Raw genomic sequence first — 19,599 nt, 5'->3', positions numbered from 1 at the left:
AGAGGAGGACCCCTCTCCCAGGATGAACAGACTTGCAACAGAATTTGTGTGGGGATAAAAAGATAGTACATTTAAAAACAATCCAGATGTTAGAGAAGATCGTGTGTATATATAAAAAGGGAAAGACCTTTCACCTAGAAAAGCCAGCAAAGAGTACTGAGCCCATCTTCACTGCATGTTTTCACTACCTTTGGTAAATAAAATGTGTCAAAACTCTTTTAACGTAACTTTCTATTGAAGGCCACACTTTGTGGGTTAAGCTCTTGGATAAGTAGTAGGATGTGGATGTACCCGAGTCTTAATTAACCACAGTTTGTCAAGGGTTACAGCTCATTATCCCTTAACGCCGGTCACATTTCAGAGATTCGCAACAGAGCTTACATGACGCAGACACGTGAGTCAGAGCTACAAATGTTAGTTTATTTTTTGACATTTGCAAGTGAAAACACACAGCATTATCAAAAACATAAAAAGTAGATTACATATGGACCTCTTCTAACGACAACAAGAGGAAACCAACGTTGCGACAGAGGCCGGTAAGACTGCTCAAACATTCAAATGCCTTTGGGATCCTTTGGGTTAGAGTAAGGCTGCGGCCCCACGAGGACGAAAATGGCTAAACGCATAGGATTAACGCAAACGCAATCGCAAACGGCTTCCGTCCACACGCAATAATTATCCGGATAGTGTCTGCCCACACGAGACCGCTCCGTTTAGCTCCAACCGCTGGAGAAGCTGCAGTACATATGCAGGAGCCTGTAGGTGGCGCTGTAACTTCCTCCACAAAAGCAGCGAAGAAGAAGGTTGTCATGGTTGTCCTTCTGTTTATTCTCCGCGGTGGGGGCCGAGGGAACCGGGCAGAGTTTTTCGCCAGTCAGCGTGTATTAAAGTTTAAATCTTCCGGACAAAATTATAAAAGTGCCGGTCAAAGGTCTTCTTTGTTATTTATTGAGCTTTAAAACAAATGAATAACGACTCTATATAATATAATGATAAAATACACGGAGCCTCTCTTTTTCCTCCCTCTCTTCGGACAGCGCCAGTGTCTGTCTCATGCAGCAGCTGATCCAGTAATGAGTGACCCGGCTGACAGTAAAAAATAAACATATTTATAACTAGTTTAGGGAGTTTGAGAGGTAATTAAAATAGCTAAGGGTGATGATCAGACTTGAAGTGTGTGTTTTGCTGCAGAGGGAGGAGCTTCAGGTGAGCAGAGCTGCGTGTCTCCGTCCTGTCAGATTAGACTTCACTCGCGAGAGAAAGATAAATAATCTGAATTCAGGGTGCAGTTTACTTTGACGTGGGGGTGAGCAGCAGAGGTGGGGAGAGGCGGGGCTATTGCCTCATCATTATTGCTGTAGATGTTGCACAAACAACTGTAGCATGGTCAATAGCGTCCGGAGCACGATAGCAACTCTGTGATCCGTTGTTGTTGGTGGCGAAACACTTCAGCACTGGCGCGGGGTAAGCGGAGGTGAGCAGAAGAGGTGGGGAGAGGCGGGGCTATTGCGCAATCACTATCAGTGATCTGAAAATGTCCGTATAGGGCGCACACACGGAGCTGTTTGACCCCCCAGAGAGTGGCGTATGCATTTCTATCCACCTTGGGACCCGTTGTCGTTTCCTCAGTCATTTAGTGCCATATTCGGTCGTCCTCGTGTGGCCGAACGGTCTATATGATACTAAACAGTAACGCAAACGACCGAATTCGTCCTCGTGGGGCCGCAGCCTAAGATATTCAGCAAAACCTGCTGCACTTCAACAGGTTTTCATTAGTACAATTTAACACATTACAATAATGTAATTCTATACACGGTATTAGCTGCCATGACTAAATGTGTTGGCAGTGTTCTAGAGGTTGCATACAACTGTATGCACAAACAATTCCTCTATAATTATTTCATCCGTTGTGTAAAAAGCGGTAAAGATCAATCTGTAAAGCCTTGAAAAGACATGGCTAAATACAGTACTGGTATTGACATTGTTCATTTTTTGTAATCTCTGGGCTCCTCTCCCTCTTCTTTGAGTAGACACGTGCGCACCAGAGCCTCAGTGACGATGTACGGGTCGCAGTTGGCTGACGGACGGCGGTCCTCGAAGTAGCCCTTCTTGTCCTGCCCCACGGCGCGGGGGATGCGGATGCTGGCACCGCGGTTGGCCACGCCTGCCGAGAACTCATCAATGCTGGAGGTTTCGTGGCGTCCGGTGAGGCGCCTGGCGTTGTCCAGCCCTCCTTTGGGGTCGTAGGCACGGATGTGATACTGGTGTCTCTTCGCCAACATGTCGATCGACTCCTCAATGATTCTGTAAAAAAAGAATTAGAAACGCGCTCAAAACTAAAAAAATTCTCACCAGTTATTAATTATAAAACCAAATACTTACTTTAGTCCGCCATCCTCGCGCATCTCCTTTGTGCTAAAGTTGGTGTGGCAGCCAGCACCATTCCAGTTCCCTGTGATTGGTTTGGGGTCAAAGGAGACCACCACCCCGAAGTCCTCACACACTCTGTGGAGGATGAAGCGAGCGACCCATAGATGGTCCCCCATGTTGATACCTTCAGTTGGTCCAACCTGGAACTCCCACTGGAACACAACGAAGACAAACTTAATGAATGATGCTAGTTTAAGGCGAGACACGGCAGGTAAAAACATCTTTCAAGTACTGGTCAATTTTGAGCTATAACATGTTTTCTTTCAGGCTTTTGGAAGGAAAACATACAAAATACACATTTAAGTGTTTATTTTACTATAGTTTGTCTATTTGCGTCTGTAGATTTCTCCTAAATTCACCAAAAGTTAGCATTCTAACGTAACATAAAGTACCGCGACCGCTGTGTGCACCATGTCAACAGAGGTATCGTTGGAAAGCTGTGTCTCTCCTGCACAATCTCATCGGATCCAAATATGGTCATTTCCTTTGTATCAGCAACCAATCGTGAAAGCACAAAGGGGTCTTAAACCAAGAAACGAAATCTCATTGGCTGGTGTCAATTTCTGACAACGTGATTCGTTCAGATGCGTCACGCGGTGTGCTAAAACACTTCCTGGTTAGCTTTCCGCTAGAAATTGAAATCGCAAAAGAACGGCGAAAAAAAAGTTCACAGAGAAGATGACAACAATTGTCACTTGCACGAAGCAAGGTTATACAAAAATAAATGACCCCGAACATGAAATACCTTCACGGAGTGCGTCGATGCGCAAGCTGTCATCCAGAGAACAGGAGGGTTTAGCTAGCGCCTCACTGCAATCTTTAAAGGTCGTTTTCTCAAAATGAGTTTTCTCTCCTACTCCGAGTTGGAAATGTCAACTTCAGTAGCACGTAGAGACACCAAACTTTCCAGTTATATTCCTATCAATATTATGAAGGCTTTTACAGAAGGGTTTGTTCATATATCATTCATAGCCTGAATTATACAACATTGTATACCTAAAAACATGGCGAAAATTGATATTTATGGAGTGATAAAAAGAGATATCCAATATCCCTTATGTAAAAGCCTTAGATACTAATATGACTACAAAATTAAAAGAGAATTTTGAATCTGGCTTTATCCAAAGTTCAGATTTCGATTCCTGAAATGTGTTAAAATATGTGCATATTTAATGAGATAATGAATAATTTGCATATTTAAACATGCTATTTCAGAAAACTTGTAATACAAAAAACAATTGCCTTATTGTAAGTAATTAACTGGAGAAATTTCTAGCTGATACCTTTAAGTTAAAAAAAAAAAATCACCCTATTCACCTGGGGTGTCTCGCCTTAAAAGTGGCAAACTGATAAACAACAAGACAAGTTATTACCTGAGCTGGCATGACTTCAGCGTTGGTGCCACAGATGTCGACCCCAGCGTACAGGCAGGCTCTGTAGTGCGCCTCCACCACGTCTCTCCCGTATGCCTTATCTGCTCCCACTCCACAGTAATAAGGCCCTAATCAGGTGGAAGGAAACACAATTAAGAATCACCAAGTTATTATATTTAAATAAACAACGAGACAAACTCGAGACTCAGAACTCACCTTGGGGACCTGGGAAGCCGTTGGAGGGCCAACCGAAGGGATGTCCGTCGGTGCCCAGGAGAGTGTACTCCTGCTCCATACCGAACCATGGGTGGTTGTTATCCACCATGCTCATGATCTGTTTACAGGTATTACGCAGATTGGTCTCTGTTGGAAAAACAACGATTTAGGCTAAGCACAAACACAGGGAAGCTTGAACTACAACACCCAGGCTCCTTCTGATCTGCTCACCTGCCGGCTTGCGGTTGTACTTGAGCACCTCGCAGAGCACCAGCTTGTTGGGGTCTCTCCTGAACGGGTCCCTGAACATGGCGGCGGGGATCAGGAACATGTCGCTGTTGGAGCCCTCTGACTGGTAAGTGCTGGAGCCATCAAAGTTCCACTCTGGAAGTTCTAATTAAATAAAAAAAATTAAATTAAATCAGTATATCAAGTCTGAATATGTTTTGTTACGGGTTCTGTTGATTATATTGGATGCTTGAGCTTACCCTCTATGGTCTTGGGTTCCGAATCCAAAGTTCTGGTCTTGCATCTTAGTCCCTCTCCAGAGCCATCAATCCATATGTACATTGCTTGGACCTTGTCCCCTTGAGGGAGGTCCATGTAATGCTGCTTTACATCTTTGCTCAATTTTGAACTTGTTGAGGTGGCCATTTTCTTGAACAAATCCTACAGAGTAAAGAGAACAGAGCATAAGCCTAACACAGGGGAGCCACTATCACGGAGTACAACATGTACAACCAGGAGGATGTCATGGAAAAGGCCCTTTTAACCAGAAATTGTACAACAGAATGTCACTGACAAGGAATTATAATTATGCCCTATTCACTAGGAGTCTGATCGTATATTCCTCTATTTGTAAATGTACCAATGCTCATATGAGAGACTATTCAGCATAAACACAAACCTACACTACACAGCATGAAGGATTTCCGTCAACATCGTAACATGACATAACGGGTAGAAACAAAGCGAAAGATTCGGCAGCGTGAAAACAATGATCCTCGCCATAAACCAGCAGCACTAGAGTGAATCAGGAGACATCTGGAGCCCTTACCTTGGGTTAAGTGTAGGAAAATATGAGAAGACGATCCGAGCCTGTGGATGCGTGGTCTTTGAGAAGGTCTCTATTGTTTTTCATTCCTGCCTACCTCGCTCACTGTTCCACGCTGCTTTATAGCGCTGAGAGCATTTCCCCCGCCTCTGATTGGCTGACGGACCACGTGATCAGCTCGTGGTGAGAGGATGCAGCACGGAGACTCCATTCACTCAACAACAAAGGATCCCCGCGAAGGAGCTTTAACTTCTGATGACCGTTCATCGACACGTTTGAAGCATGATGAAGCCCACTCTATCAGAGATTAAATCAAACAGTTTAAGATGTGAAACTCAGAGAGAAAGAGACACTTTACACTCAGGGCCGCCTTAATGCACGGGCTGACCTGGGCTGAAGCCCGGGGGCCTACGGAGATCGGGGGCCTATCATGAGCCATTTTTTTTTTTCGGATGTTTTTTTTTACATTTTAAATAAACAAAGTCTTGGCTTTCAGAATATGAAACTTTTATTTCCAAAATCACACGATAAATATATGTTTGAAGCTCGTAAAGGGAAGAAGACAGCTCTCCCTCGCCACTCTGCTCTTCCGCAGTGCCGCTTCCCCTCCCTCCACAGAAATTATGAATGTAAGGCGTATAGTAATCATAGATAACACGGCAGGGTCCGTTACAGTTTGTTTTCATCTGATTTAAAAAAACAAAGTCTTGGCTTTCAGAATATTAAACTTATTATTATTAAATAATAAACTATTAAACACATTCAGATGATAAATACAGTTTTGAAGCTTGTAACGGCATAATTACAAGCGGAGAACGGAGTAACTTGACGTTACTGCAGGCATATCAACAGTTGTGTTTCCCGGGAAACAAACACAATACACACAAACGCAAAAACACACACACACACACACACACACACACACACACACACACACACACACACACACACACACACACACACACACACACACACACACACACACACACACACACACACACACACACACACACACACACACACACACACACACACTCGTGAGCTTCCCCCAAACCAGTAATCCAAACGAAAATATCTTCCCTCCGTACTATTTTGATCATTTGCTCCGCTAATCAATCAGATCGATGGATTCCAGAGATGACTCCGTAACAGTCCGTGGGCACCACTTAACAGCCAATCAGAATGGAAAATATTTCACATGTGACTTATTCAAATTGCGAGTGATTGAGTGACATATGAAGGTTGTTTAGGAGAAAATGTCGGAGAAGAAAAAGTTTGAGAGTGGCGCTCGGAAAAGGAAATTGTTGAGGGAAAAGGAGTTTCGAGACCAGCAGCTATTACAAAACATGCCGAAGCTTACAGGTTATTTTAAACCTGTAGGCCATGATGAGGAGGAAGGACAGATGATTTCTGTAACGAGCGGCAGCGGTGCCGGCCGCGGGGCCTCGGGGCCAAGTAGGCCGCCTGGTTCTGATAGCGATGGAGTAGCTGGAGTAGCGGGAGAGGAAAAACAGACAGGAGAGACATTATCCGTTGGAGGAGATGGAGAGGACGACGAGGACTTGCTACGTGGAGGGGAGCCAACGGCAACCGGACAAATACATGAGGGAGGCCTGATACGTCACTCATCTGGAGGAGAGGACCAGGCGCGCGTAGAGCAGAGTGGAGAAGTGCGATCACAGAGCCTGCTGAGGCTATACATGACTTTGATTTGTTGTTTAAATAGGGGGCCTACAAAACCCATCAGCCCCAGGGCCTGATGGCAGGTTAAGGCGGGCTTCGGTGTAGGTGTAAACATGCGGGGCGCCCTCTAGCGACTAAATGTGATACCTATAACCAAAGCAATTCCCAGAATTTAGGAAGAGCTTGCACAATATTGAATACAAAACATGCTGTCCTTTCGGTGTTCACACACAATTTGCCAGGACAATGAGTACCAAAGTACAGACAAATACATGTGATAAGATTAGATAAACCTCTATTGATCCCTGTGGGGAAATCCAGGTGTTTTATTAGCAACAGGAATAATATACAGGGCAGGTAAGAGTTCACAAGGATAAACATGAATACACATAAATAATGTAAATATCAGTATAGTAAAGTATCAACAATATAATTAAATGAAGCTTATCATTATGTCCAAATATGAATACCATATACAATAAAGAGGTAAGCACATTTTAATATATTAAAATAAGTACACATTTTTCACTCGTAAAAAAAAACATATTTAGCAGCGTTGTCAAAGTTAGTGAACATATACAACGTATATCACATATATATAGGGTTGGGTACCGAGAACCGGTTCAGAACCTCAGTGACAAAAATAAATGAATACAAAAAACTAAAAAGACAAAAAAGAGACACATACTACAACAACTTGAAAGAGACAAAACATCAAAATGACATAAATGAGAAAAAGTAAACTACAAAGAGACACAACAACCTCAAATAGACACAAAATGACTAAAGAGACAAAAAACAACTCGACAGGAAATGACTACAACATCAGACAGCAAACTACAGACACACAACAACCTCAAAGAGGCTCAAAATGACATGAGACACAGATCAACCAATGAGAGAAGCAAAACCAGGCAAAAGAACCGCAAAGTTAACTTTAGAACGACCATAACAACAAAATAATGTGCGTGTCACATTGTTCAGATGTGTAACATATGTGTCTGTTTTGAACATTTTTAAGGTGCTACAACATGAATATTCACACACTTATTTGACTATATTGCATTTGAGGTTAGCATTTTTCTTTTTTTTACTTTGGTTTTATACATTATGTTTTATTATTTCCATTTCATTTGAATCATTATATGTTTTCCATTTTGATCTTATGGTTTTTAACTAAATGTTACTAATATTTTCAAGTGGGTTTTGTTTTTCATCTTCTAATATACCCTGTTACCTGTTATAAGTTGGAATAATTTCGTTTTCAGACAAATTCCTCTTTTTATTTCTATTGAATTTTCACAGTGATATGTTTGGAAGAGACTGATCAATAAAGTTTTGTGAAGATATACACTTTCTCTATCAAGAATAAATCACATTTCACAATAATTTCATAAAAAGAGATACACAATATTTGATTGTGTATTTTAATATTGAGCATTCAGTGCATTATGGTAACGTGCTGTGTGCTTCACTTCTTGCATAACATGTGCATTAGAAATAAAGAGTAATATTTTTGCGATTTTGTGTAGTGTATTATTTTTAAAACACAGGGATCTTCACAAAGATCACAGAAGGCAGACATGTATTGGATTTCCTTCTCCATCAGACATGGCACGTGGTCAGACATTTTGTGGATTTGAAACATTCATGTCAGATTTGATACACATTCAGTCATACAGCCAGTGCTGAAACATACCGTTGATTTGACATTGAAATACTTCAGAATATCAGAATACCTTTATTCCCAGAGGGGACATTTAAATTGTTACAGCAAAAGTGAAGATAGAGACACTATCTCCGGCACTTCTTCCTCTGCTGTTTAATGGAGAGTCGTGCATTTGGGTCCTATCAGTTTTTGTGTGCTCCAGTCGTAACACCGATGGGTTCCAGAGATATGGCAAATCCACCCAAATGACCCCAGAGATGGGGGTTTGCTTCTAAATCTCTCTAAAAAGGGCACACACTGAGGCCTGGTTCCACCTGCTCTGCTCTGCTGTGGTTTGTTCCACCTGCTCTGCTCTGTTGTGCTGCTGTAGCTGAGGCCTGGTTCCACCTTCTCCGCTCCGCTCTGCTGTGCTGCTGTAGCTGAGGCCTGGTTCCACCTTCTCTGCTCTGCTGTGCTGCTGTAGCTGAGGCCTGGTTCCACCTGCTCTGCTCTGTTGTGCTGCTGTAGCTGAGGCCTGGTTCCACCTGCTCTGCTCTGCTGTGCTGCTGTAGCTGAGGCCTGGTTCCACATTATCTGCTCTGCTGTGCTGCTGTAGCTGAGGTCTGGTTCCACCTGCTCTGCTGTGCTGCTGTAGCTGAGGCCTGGTTCCACCTTCTCTGCTCTGCTGTGCTGCTGTAGCTGAGGCCTGGTTCCACCTGCTCTGCTCTGCTCTGCTGTGCTGCTGTAGCTGAGGCCTGGTTCCACCTTCTCTGCTCTGCTGTGCTGCTGTAGCTGAGGCCTGGTTCCACCTGCTCTGCTCTGTTGTGCTGCTGTAGCTGAGGCCTGGTTCCACCTGCTCTGCTCTGCTGTGCTGCTGTAGCTGAGGCCTGGTTCCACCTGCTCTGCTGTGCTGCTGTAGCTGAGGCCTGGTTCCACCTGCTCTGCTCTGCTGTGCTGCTGTAGCTGAGGCCTGGTTCCACCTGCTCTGCTCTGCTGTGCTGCTGTAGCTGAGGCCTGGTTCCACCTTCTCTGCTCTGCTGTGCTGCTGTAGCTGAGGCCTGGTTCCACCTGCTCTGCTCTGCTGTGCTGCTGTAGCTGAGGCCTGGTTCCACCTTCTCTGCTCTGCTGTGCTGCTGTAGCTGAGGCCTGGTTCCACCTGCTCTGCTCTGCTGTGCTGCTGTAGCTGAGGCCTGGTTCCACCTTCTCTGCTCTGCTGTGCTGCTGTAGCTGAGGCCTGGTTCCACCTGCTCCGCTCTGTTGTGCTGCTGTGGCTGAGGCCTGGTTCCACCTTCTCTGCTCTGCTGTGCTGCTGTAGCTGAGGCCTGGTTCCGCCTTCTCTGCTCTGTCGTGCTGCTGTAGCTGAGGCCTGGTTCCACCTGCTCTGCTCTGCTGTGCTGCTGTAGCTGAGGCCTGGTTCCACCTTCTCTGCTCTGCTGTGCTGCTGTAGCGGAGGCCTGGTTCCACCTTCTCTGCTCTGCTGTGCTGCTGTAGCTGAGGCCTGGTTCCACCTTCTCTGCTCTGCTGTGCTGCTGTAGCTGAGGCCTGGTTCCACCTTCTCTGCTCTGCTGTGCTGCTGTAGCTGAGGCCTGGTTCCACCTGCTCTGCTCTGCTGTGCTGCTGTAGCTGAGGCCTGGTTCCACCTTGCTCCGGGAACAGCGTGGATACTGTTGTGCTGGACTGGGAGAATGGCAGGTGTCGTGTTTCTGCTGTGCCTTTTCTTGGCTGTGCTGGACAAGGAGAAGATCGCTAGTCATCCTGAAAAAGCTACTGGATTCGGGTATGTTCTGCCGCCCGCAGTGGACATCCCCTGTACAGTTTCGGAGGTGTTGCACAAACAATTGCTGGTTGCACTGTCGCGGACATTCATTTCGGAAAATATTTGTCTTTCTCACATGCCTGCCACGATGGTCCTTCAGAATTGTTTTTTAAACTCTAATCTCACTTTTGCGAAGTTTGCTGGTGACTCTAGAACAGCTGACAATGTATGTGTGTTGATTAAGAGGAAAAGGTGCTTGGTATTTTTATTGTTGTTACTATCAGGAAATGTACAGCCAAATTCAGGTCCACCTAGCAGTATTAGTCAAATAGCTACTCCTGCTGATCTTATATCTAGATCTGGGCTAGGTTTAATTCATTTAAATGTGCGTAATCTGTTACCTAAATTAGATTTTGTCCGTATTTGGGCGAGTTCGACTGATGCTGATGTCATTGTCTTATCAGAGACGTGGCTAGATAAATCCATTTTGGCCTCTGACATTTACATAAATGGTTACAGTGTATATCGTACTGACCGGGCTAAAAAAGGTGGTGGTGTTGCCATTTATGTGAAAAATAAGTTTTGTGTAACCAATATGGTTTCCAAATCTGTTAGTAAACAGCTAGAATTTTTAGCCGTGAATATTGAGGTAACAAAGGGTCAACAGGTCATGGTGGTGGGCTGCTACAGGGCCCCTTCGGCTGTCAAGGACTCTTTATCGTCATTGGCAAAACTGTTATCACAACTTTCCTACAAGGAAATAGTGCTGCTTGGTGATTTTAATTGGGACTGGTTAACTTCTGTGTCAGAGGATTTTAAAAACCTGTGTACCTCTTTGAATTTTACCCAGATTATAGACAGTCCTACTCGCCCAAATATTAAGTCCCCAAATAAATCCTCCTTAATTGATCTAATTTTAACAAATGTTCCACATAAATACTCATCTGTGGGAGTATTTGCTAATGATGTGAGTGACCACTGTGTTGTAGCCACAATTAGGGACACTAAGGTCCAAAAGGTTAAACCACGTATCATCACAAAGAGAGACAAAAAACACTTTGTGGAGCAGGGTTTTTTACATGATCTGTTTGATTTTGATTGGGGTAAAATCAATCTGTGTGCTGATGTAGAAACTGCATGGTCTTATTTTTATCTTGGTTTTATGAAAATTATAGATAGACATGCACCTCTGCGTAAATTTAGAGTGAAGGGACGAAACAATCCCTGGTTTTCTGCTAAGCTGTCCAGTCTCCTTCATGAGAGAAATAATGCTTGGGCTAAGGCTAGGAAATCAGGCTCAGAGATAGAATGGCTACGTTTTAGGCAGCTAAGAAATAGCTTCACATCTCAAATAAAAAGTGCTAAATCAAAGTACTATTTGTCGGTTACCACAGAAAACCTGAATAACCCTAGGAAATTTTGGAAAGCCATAAAATCGATTTCCACTGGTGATATCCCAAATGAGCTACCTCCGTGCCTTACCACAGCATCTGGCACTATATCAGACAGGGCTACTATGCTAAATTGCTTTAATAAGCATTTTGTGTCTTGTGGCTCTATGTTTGATTCTGTCACTGACTGTACTTCTGCTTCTGTGAACGCTCCAATCCTTGACTCTGAACAATGTGGTCTGGAAAACCCTTTCAGTTTTACTCCTTTAACTGTTGGTATTGTTCATGAAGCATTATCCAAGTTAGATCCTGGGAAACCGGCTGGCCCGGACAACTTAGAACCTTTCTTTTTAAAGATAGCTGCAGATTTTATTGCTCCACCTCTTACTTCTCTTTTCAACCTCTCCCTCAGCACAAATGCAATTCCAAAAGTATGGAAGTCTGCTTATGTCTTGCCTTTACTGAAAGGAGGGGAGGCAACTATTTTAAATAACTATAGGCCAATCTCTAAATTGTCAGTTCTGGCTAAGGTGCTCGAACAACTTGTGAGTGAACAAGTAAAGGAATTTTTATCTATAAATGATATCCTGTCTAAACATCAGTCAGGATTCAGAAAGAAACACAGCACCATCACTGCGACAATGAAAGTGGTAAATGACATTACTAATATTTTAGATAATAAGCAGAGTTGTGCAGCTCTGTTTATTGACCTTTCCAAAGCGTTTGACACCGTTGATCATCGCATCTTAAAGCAGAGGCTACTCAGTATTGGCATATCCAGCCTTGCAGTGGGGTGGTTTGTGAACTACCTCTCTGAAAGGTCCCAATGTGTTCATTTTTATGGACTATCGTCTGAGTGGTTAAACATTTCTAATGGTGTACCACAAGGTTCTGTTTTAGGACCACTTTTATTCTCCATATTAACAGCGTAGGTGATAATGTGGATGAAGCTACTTACATTGTATGTGGATGATACTGTGATGTATTGTGCAGGTCCCTCCATTAAAGAGGCTGTTGTTAAATTACAGGCTGTTTTTAACACATTAAAGCTTCTTTTAAATGTGGATAAAACCAAGGTAATGCTCTTTTCAAAAGCAAAAAAGACACCAGAGCCTGTTTTAGATATTGTAACTACGCAAGGAACAAAACTTGAAGTTGTTGCCTGTTACAAATACCTTGGTATCTGGCTTGATGATTGTCTCACTTTTAAACTTCATGTCAATAACCTGCTAAAAAAACTGAGGGTTAGGCTAGGTTTCTTCTACAGGAACAAGTCCTGTTTCTCGCTTGAGGCCAGGAAAAGGCTGTGACATTTCACTGTGACCTTTTTACCTGTGCTGGACTATGGGGATCTGATGTATATGAATGCACCTGCCAATTGCCTGGTCAAGTTAGATGCTGCGTATCACAGTGCACTAAGATTTGTGACAAACTGTAAAGCATTAACCCATCACTGTACCCTGTATGCAAGGGCTGGTTTGCCTTCCCTAACTGCACGGAGGCTCAGTCACTGGTACATTTTTATATACAAAGCCATGTTAGGGAAACTTCCATCTTATATCTGCTCCCTGATCTCTCGGAGAATTGTAAGTGGCTACTGCCTGAGATCGAATGCAGTGGTTTTATTAAATGTGCCAACTGCTAGGACTGTCTTAGGGAAGACAGCTTTTAGATGCGCAGCTCCTCTGTCTTGGAATAGTCTGCAAATTAAATGGAAACTGAACAATCTGGTGCCACTAAATGTTTTTAAAGCTCGGGTGGATGCTAGTCAATCAGAAGCTATTGGTACCTGCTTATGTGGATAATTATGTAAATGATGCTGTATGATGTCTTTTTGTTGTTCTGTTTATGTTTTTATGTTTCATGTGGAACTACTTGAGCAGGTCTCCCTTGAAAAAGAGATAAATGATCTCAATGGGATTTATCTGTATAAATAAAGGTTTGAAATGAAAATGAAATGAAAATAAATAAAAAAATGAATAAATAAAAAAAAATTAGATAAAAGGGGAAGCACAACAAATATTAAATACAAAATTAGAAAAAAATGTAAAAGTTATTCAAATTTGAACTTTAGATAGTAGTAGATTCTACAAATTTATAAATTGCACATAAGTTTTATTGCACAACAGTGCCACAATTTTAAATGCGGATTTTGTTAAACTAATACGTTTGCGCTGTGGACCAACACTATACATTGACGGGGAAGGGGGTAGCAATCAATAAAGATAACACCATTAAACAGTTACACAACATAACAGAAATAATATCGATAGCAGCGTCCCTATAGCAACCACCTTGGTAACAATGAAAATGTTCTATGGACGCAATTTCCTGAAGTAATCTTCGTAATAACTAGCAAACTAAAGATCATGTACATCCACTGCACACATAATCTGAAATAACAACTCATATTTTTCGCATCAAATTACATCAAAACGCATTTTAATGGCCAAACTAACTTTAAAATAGGCATTTTACACCGAGAACCGAAAAAAACGTAGGGATCTTACAATTTCAGAGGCGTTTTTGTAGAAATACTACGTCCTATGTTGTGGACCAACGTAGTTATTACACGTTTTTTTATGAGACTGGGTTGCCAATACCCCTCCTCGACTCCTCCTTTCCCTCACTCGCGTCCCTTCCTTGCATCTTAGCTCCGCCTCTGTAAAATGTGAGCGAGAGACACTAGGAGGTGACGCGAGGACAGAGGAGTCCTCAGGTATTAATTGGGATGTCCTCGTTTACTCAAACGTCACTCTTAAACGACGTCTGTTAATGATGACATGTGCACAGCTGTATCCTCTCATCGGGCTTAACTGAATAACCCCTTAGAACCGGCCCATTTATGGTTAAATATTTATTTAAATGAATGAATCTTTCTCTTGTTAGTCAAGGAATTCAATGTATGATGGTTGGTCCTGCTTTTGTGTTCCGTGTTGGTGTAAAATGTAGCCTACATTTAAATAAAAATATAATTATAGTAATGTGAAAGCCTTTTAGAAATGAATTGCACATAATAATTCCCACGGAGCTGTGAGCACTTACACATTTATGTGACACCTTTCCACTCATCTTCCAGTTGTCGGTTTTCCTCTGTTGAAATCGACCAGCTGTGAAGGTGGGGGTGGGGCTTTTATGCGAGTAGTGAAAACACTTCCCTGCGTGTATCCTCCATGGATGTATAATAAGAACTGGATACAGCGTGGGAGGCAGGGCCTCATTCATTCCTATGAGAGTTGCTCATTAGCGCATGATGATAAAATGGCCCAACTTTTGAGAGAGCGAAACGTCACAGATTACCCGGCATGCCTGAGAAGTACCCGTATGTGCGCTCATAGCGCATGCGCAACTTTAACCAAAATGCTCGTTCACATCAAGCACGTCAATTTGCATACACGTAACAGCACCGCACGTTCATGACAGCATGGTAATAGTTTGTTATTATGATGGATTTGATATTAACGAGGCGGCAGTTAGCAGCTAGCGGCTAGCTAGTAATTATGCTAATGTACACATCAATCGTTATGTACTTATATTACGCTGTAACAGGATCTAGTGATATCCAACAGAGCTTCATTTAGTTTAATGGGAGTTTATTTAGTTTAAAAAAAATTATCCAACGATTTACAGACCACTCTTTCCCCATGTAAGTCAATGGGAAAAAGTGTTTCCGGGCCTGGCAACCAAACGGAAGTGTAGTACCGCCGTTTGGCCAGCACGAATATTTTCATCTGAGTCCGGCGCACTTCCTGGGGTCTTGGTATCCTCCCTTTCGTCTCCTCCCGCACCCCTCCTCCCTCACCCCTCCTCGACTCCTCCGTGTGCATTTCAGCTATTGGGACGCCCTTCAAAATGGCGTGTCTTCCGATTTCCGGGTCAAGTCCCGGAGGAGGGGAAGAGAGGAGTCGAGGAGGGGTATTGGGATGAGACTTCTAACTCCCCTCCTCGACTCCTATCCTCGAGACTTAGTCCCGCCCACAGGAGATGCGAGCCGAGGAGGGGAACCGAGGAGAGAGGAGGGGAAGCAGCAGGCGGTTAGAGAAATGAGAACTCCTCTCCTCTGAGCGGTCATTTTAAAGAGACGTCCATTAATGATGACAGGAGGCACAGCAGCCCTCTGTCTTATGGACAGATGTGTTCATGACGACTTATATATTTACTTTGATTCATTCACAGTGCGGTATAATGAGACAATAACAGGCTACAGATGCGGGGACACACACACACACTTACACACACTTACACACACATATATATGTATATATTTATATAAATATATTAGGGCTGTGAACCGATTAACATTTTTAATCAGATTAATCACAGCTTAAAAATTAATTAATCATGATTAATCACCATTTACTGTAAACTATGTCCAAAATATGCCATTTCTTTATGTATATTGTTGTGGGAATGGAAAGATAAATGAAAGAAGGCGGATATATCCATTTAACATACAGTAGCCTATGTATGTATGTTTATTATTATAACATTGTTCTGTGTGTCAAAATGAAAGTCGGCCCACACACCTATCAATCATCAAACCGTGGGGTCTTATGTCATTACGTGTTGATTTCTATCAACACAGGGGGGGGGGCGGGGTGATCTAACCGCCTCCTGGAAAAGCTTCACAAGTACGTCGGTACGCAAATGCGCTTTGTGACACAAGTGACGGTAAGCATTTCAGATTGTTGCCGCGCATGCGTACCTGCGTACCAGTTATGTGCACCCATAGATATATACAGAGCCGTATAATAGAAGAGTTACGACAACGGAAGTCCAAAAACGGTTATCGTCACGTGGTTCATGTAGACGAGGATCGTTCCCCGGAAGTGCATGGCGGGCAATGTGAATGCATTGATAACAGGAGATAGAACTACGATTTTTGGTAATTATTAGTGAATAAAGGTTTTGATTTGCAATATTTATACAACAAATCGATATGTGTATGTATTTACATCAATATGTTTTAAAAAATAAAATATAATTTGCTAATATTAAGTGATAATATTAGGATTAGTGTGAACAGCTAGTTTACATGTTAGGCTAACAGTGCCTTGGTTAAAGAGCCTGTTGCTGTTTATTTATAGCTTTGAATTCTTTCAAACCAATATTATCTTCTTAAACTTGTATGGTAGTCAGGAGCATCACTTTCTAATGTTTATTGATACATTTAGAGGGAGGGGATCTAAAGTAATGCTTTAAAATTCAGATTGGATTAATTTCTACCATTTTCTTAAATTCATGGTAGTTTCAGTAATCCCCTGGTAATTGAGGACACAAGTTATCTAAACGACTAATGTCATCTTTATGGCTTTCAGAAAGGACAGGAGACCGACAGGTGACTATCAAAGGACTAGCAGCAGCAGCAGGACTAGCAGGACTAGCAGCATATGATGATGATGATGATGATGATGATGATGATGATGATGATGATGATGATGATGATGATGATGATGATGATGATGTTAAATGTGTTGCTTTAGGAACATCCATTGCAAATACATGGAATTCAATAAACATTGAATAGCATATGATGCAGTTTGTCGGTGCCTTTTCCTCCGTGTTGTCCTGGTTTGCTGTGCTGCCTCCTAGTCACCACCATGATTTGCTGTGCTGCCTGGGGATGCTAAAATCGCTCAGAGAAAGGAGTACGAATGTACGGCTTCCCCACTGACACAGAGCGGAGGAAAAAATGGCTGGCTCAAGTCAGCAGGAGCAATTTCACGACCAACAGCAACAAAATATGTGATGTAATTATATACAAACACTGCATTTGCACTTTTTCACAAAACGAAAACCACACCATTGGGAAAGCTTAATGTTTTGTTTAATACAAAAAAACAGGGAAAGGCTTGAAAAACACTGAGAGTTGAGACTCAGGGTGCAGGGTGAGGGTCTCAGTGCAGGTATTCAGGCTCCATTGAATCCCCCTCTGGTTCTTGTGCTGAAAGAGGGAGCAACAAACAGGAGAAAGGGTTATACACACACAGCACACCTATTGGATGGGAAATGCCTTGGGGAGATAAGGTGTTTACTTATATAAAACAGTAGTATTAAACTTACCTTGTGTTTTCACTCTCACTTAAGTCCCTCTCCCTTTGCCATCAATCCAAAATCAGCTGAGTTGCAACATTATACAGACAGGTAATAATCAACATAATCACAAGGACACAATATGGCTCTGCTAAAAACACTCACTCTTAGACGCACCAAAGTTATATTTATCTAATATTTAACTCCCTCCATCCCCGCATACAATCCCGTTTAGAAGCCCCTCTTCTCTAATTCAACATGTTGGACGAAATGACATTAAGAGAACGGAATTTACAATTAAAAGGCTGTTCAACGTGTGTTGCTAACTTGCTTCGGTATGCTAGCTTAATCTGTTATCTGTAAACGTTCCCTAAATCTACTAATTTAGGGATAATCCACTGACATCCTTTAATACACATGTTCATTTGAATCAGATGTACTGATAATATCCGCAATATAAATCTTTAAACTTCTTCTTACCTTTAAAAGTCCGTCACGAACGGTCTATTATGCTGCAACTCCACAGCTATGCCAGCCTTGGCGCTAACTTCCGGGGAACGATTGAGAGGCTCCATGATCCGCCATTGCTGTAAAAAGTGGTCCATTGGAGTGAACGGAGATGTCGTAACTCTTCTATTAAATGGCTCTGGATATATATATAAACACTAGATGACTCACCCGCGCTGCTGGCCAATGGAGACCAACGTTGCCACTTGGCCGCCATCTTGCTACAGGGAGTTCTCTCATTCATAACATTATGGTTTACTATTTAAATAACCATAGCTTGCTCAATTTTCAACCAATTTTCAAACGGTTTGGTTTTTTATAAACATCAAAGATGTAGTTATGATACTGCATACTTATAATCATGGACTTTCATATGAAAATAACATTAATCAGATAAAGCAATAGCTATACACACACACACACACACACACAAGGTATTTATATTAAATATTTGCCGGTGTATATATTTCCATTTATTTTATTATATTGTTAATATTTAAAATAAATTATAAAATTAAAATACATTTATATTTTATATATAAAAATCGGTCTCATGTTACCACTCTGTAAGCCAAGAGTTGTTCATTTAGCAATGCCTTAGCTTTAAGAACAGGTACACAACTAATGACAATAGCATATGTTGGTATATTATTTAGATATTCACACCTTTATCAGAAGAACCAAACCAACATAAAATGTGCTCACAGACAGGCCAGTTCTGTCTAATTTATCACAATTATTTTTGACATGAGATCTTCATATCATCCTAGTTTTGTATTTAGTTTCTTTGAAATATGTTATTGAAAAAATGTTATTTGTTTTAAATGTGTCTTAGAGATAAGGACCAGCTGCACACAATAAAATACAGTATAACACAAAACCAATAAGACACACGGTGACACATGGCACACCAACAATCAATCATCGTCCAGCCTCAGCTTTGGTATTCTTTCACAACCATGTTATGGGTTTATTAGACTGAGCAAACATAAACATGTGGGGAACATAGTGCTGCGTCTCATGGAACATGAAGATTTAATAAATACATAGTAGGTGGCGATATATGCTCCTGGTGGTAGCGATTCGCCATTAATATATAAATATCAAAATATTCGAATATATAAATAATAGTAATATGGAAATTAATATCCTTCTTCTAATATCCCTTCTTGTGCACAGCGTCAGTGTTGATCCTGCAGTTCAGCCCATTGTCTAAGTGCACTCCCAGGTATTTGTAGTCCTCCACAACAGCCACATCCTCTCCCAGAATGCACAGGGGTAGAGGAGACGTCCTCACCCTCCTGAAATCAATGACCATCTCTCTGGTCTTGGCCACATTCAGAATACTCACAACATTAGGCTGAGGTTCATCTTCCGCTCTTCTTGAAGTGGTTGTGCTTCTTGTTGCTTCCGGCTAAAATAAACATTAAAGACATGTTGAGTGTTTAAAATGTGCTGTAATACACAACACATTATTTATTCCTAAACTTGCAGAAAGAAAAACTAAA

At 42.1% G+C, this 19,599-nt stretch overlaps 1 protein-coding gene across 1 annotated transcript; it reads right to left on the bottom strand.

Moving 5' to 3' along the window:
• Window positions 1-399: 399 nt before the first annotated feature.
• LOC117445323 (glutamine synthetase-like) lies at window positions 400-5,195 on the bottom strand. Its single transcript, XM_034080895.2, has 7 exons — window positions 5,077-5,195; window positions 4,508-4,688; window positions 4,251-4,412; window positions 4,020-4,166; window positions 3,804-3,931; window positions 2,383-2,582; window positions 400-2,304 (listed from the first exon to the last, which is right to left on the bottom strand). Exons 2-7 carry the CDS (start codon window positions 4,671-4,673, stop codon window positions 1,986-1,988), a joined length of 1,122 nt encoding a protein of 373 aa, XP_033936786.1. The 5' UTR covers window positions 4,674-4,688; window positions 5,077-5,195; the 3' UTR covers window positions 400-1,985.
• Window positions 5,196-19,599: the final 14,404 nt, after the last annotated feature.

The sequence above is a fragment of the Pseudochaenichthys georgianus genome, chromosome 4 (assembly GCF_902827115.2).
Source record: "Pseudochaenichthys georgianus chromosome 4, fPseGeo1.2, whole genome shotgun sequence".
NCBI classification, from domain to species: domain Eukaryota; kingdom Metazoa; phylum Chordata; class Actinopteri; order Perciformes; family Channichthyidae; genus Pseudochaenichthys; species Pseudochaenichthys georgianus.
Note: the sequence above shows the minus strand (reverse complement) of the source record. Positions and strands in the feature narration are given on the sequence as shown.

What these genes read in the sequence shown, in the direction of transcription:
- LOC117445323 (XM_034080895.2), bottom strand. Translation starts at nt 4,673, where the DNA reads ATGGCCACCTCAACAAGTTCAAAATTGAGCAAAGATGTAAAGCAGCAT. An exon ending in GTACAACCGCAAGCCGGCAG is followed by an intron (nt 4,167 to 4,250) that starts GTGAGCAGATCA and finishes TTTTTCCAACAG; the next exon opens with AGACCAATCTGCGTAATACC. An exon ending in CGGCTTCCCAGGTCCCCAAG is followed by an intron (nt 3,932 to 4,019) that starts GTGAGTTCTGAG and finishes CCACCTGATTAG; the next exon opens with GGCCTTATTACTGTGGAGTG.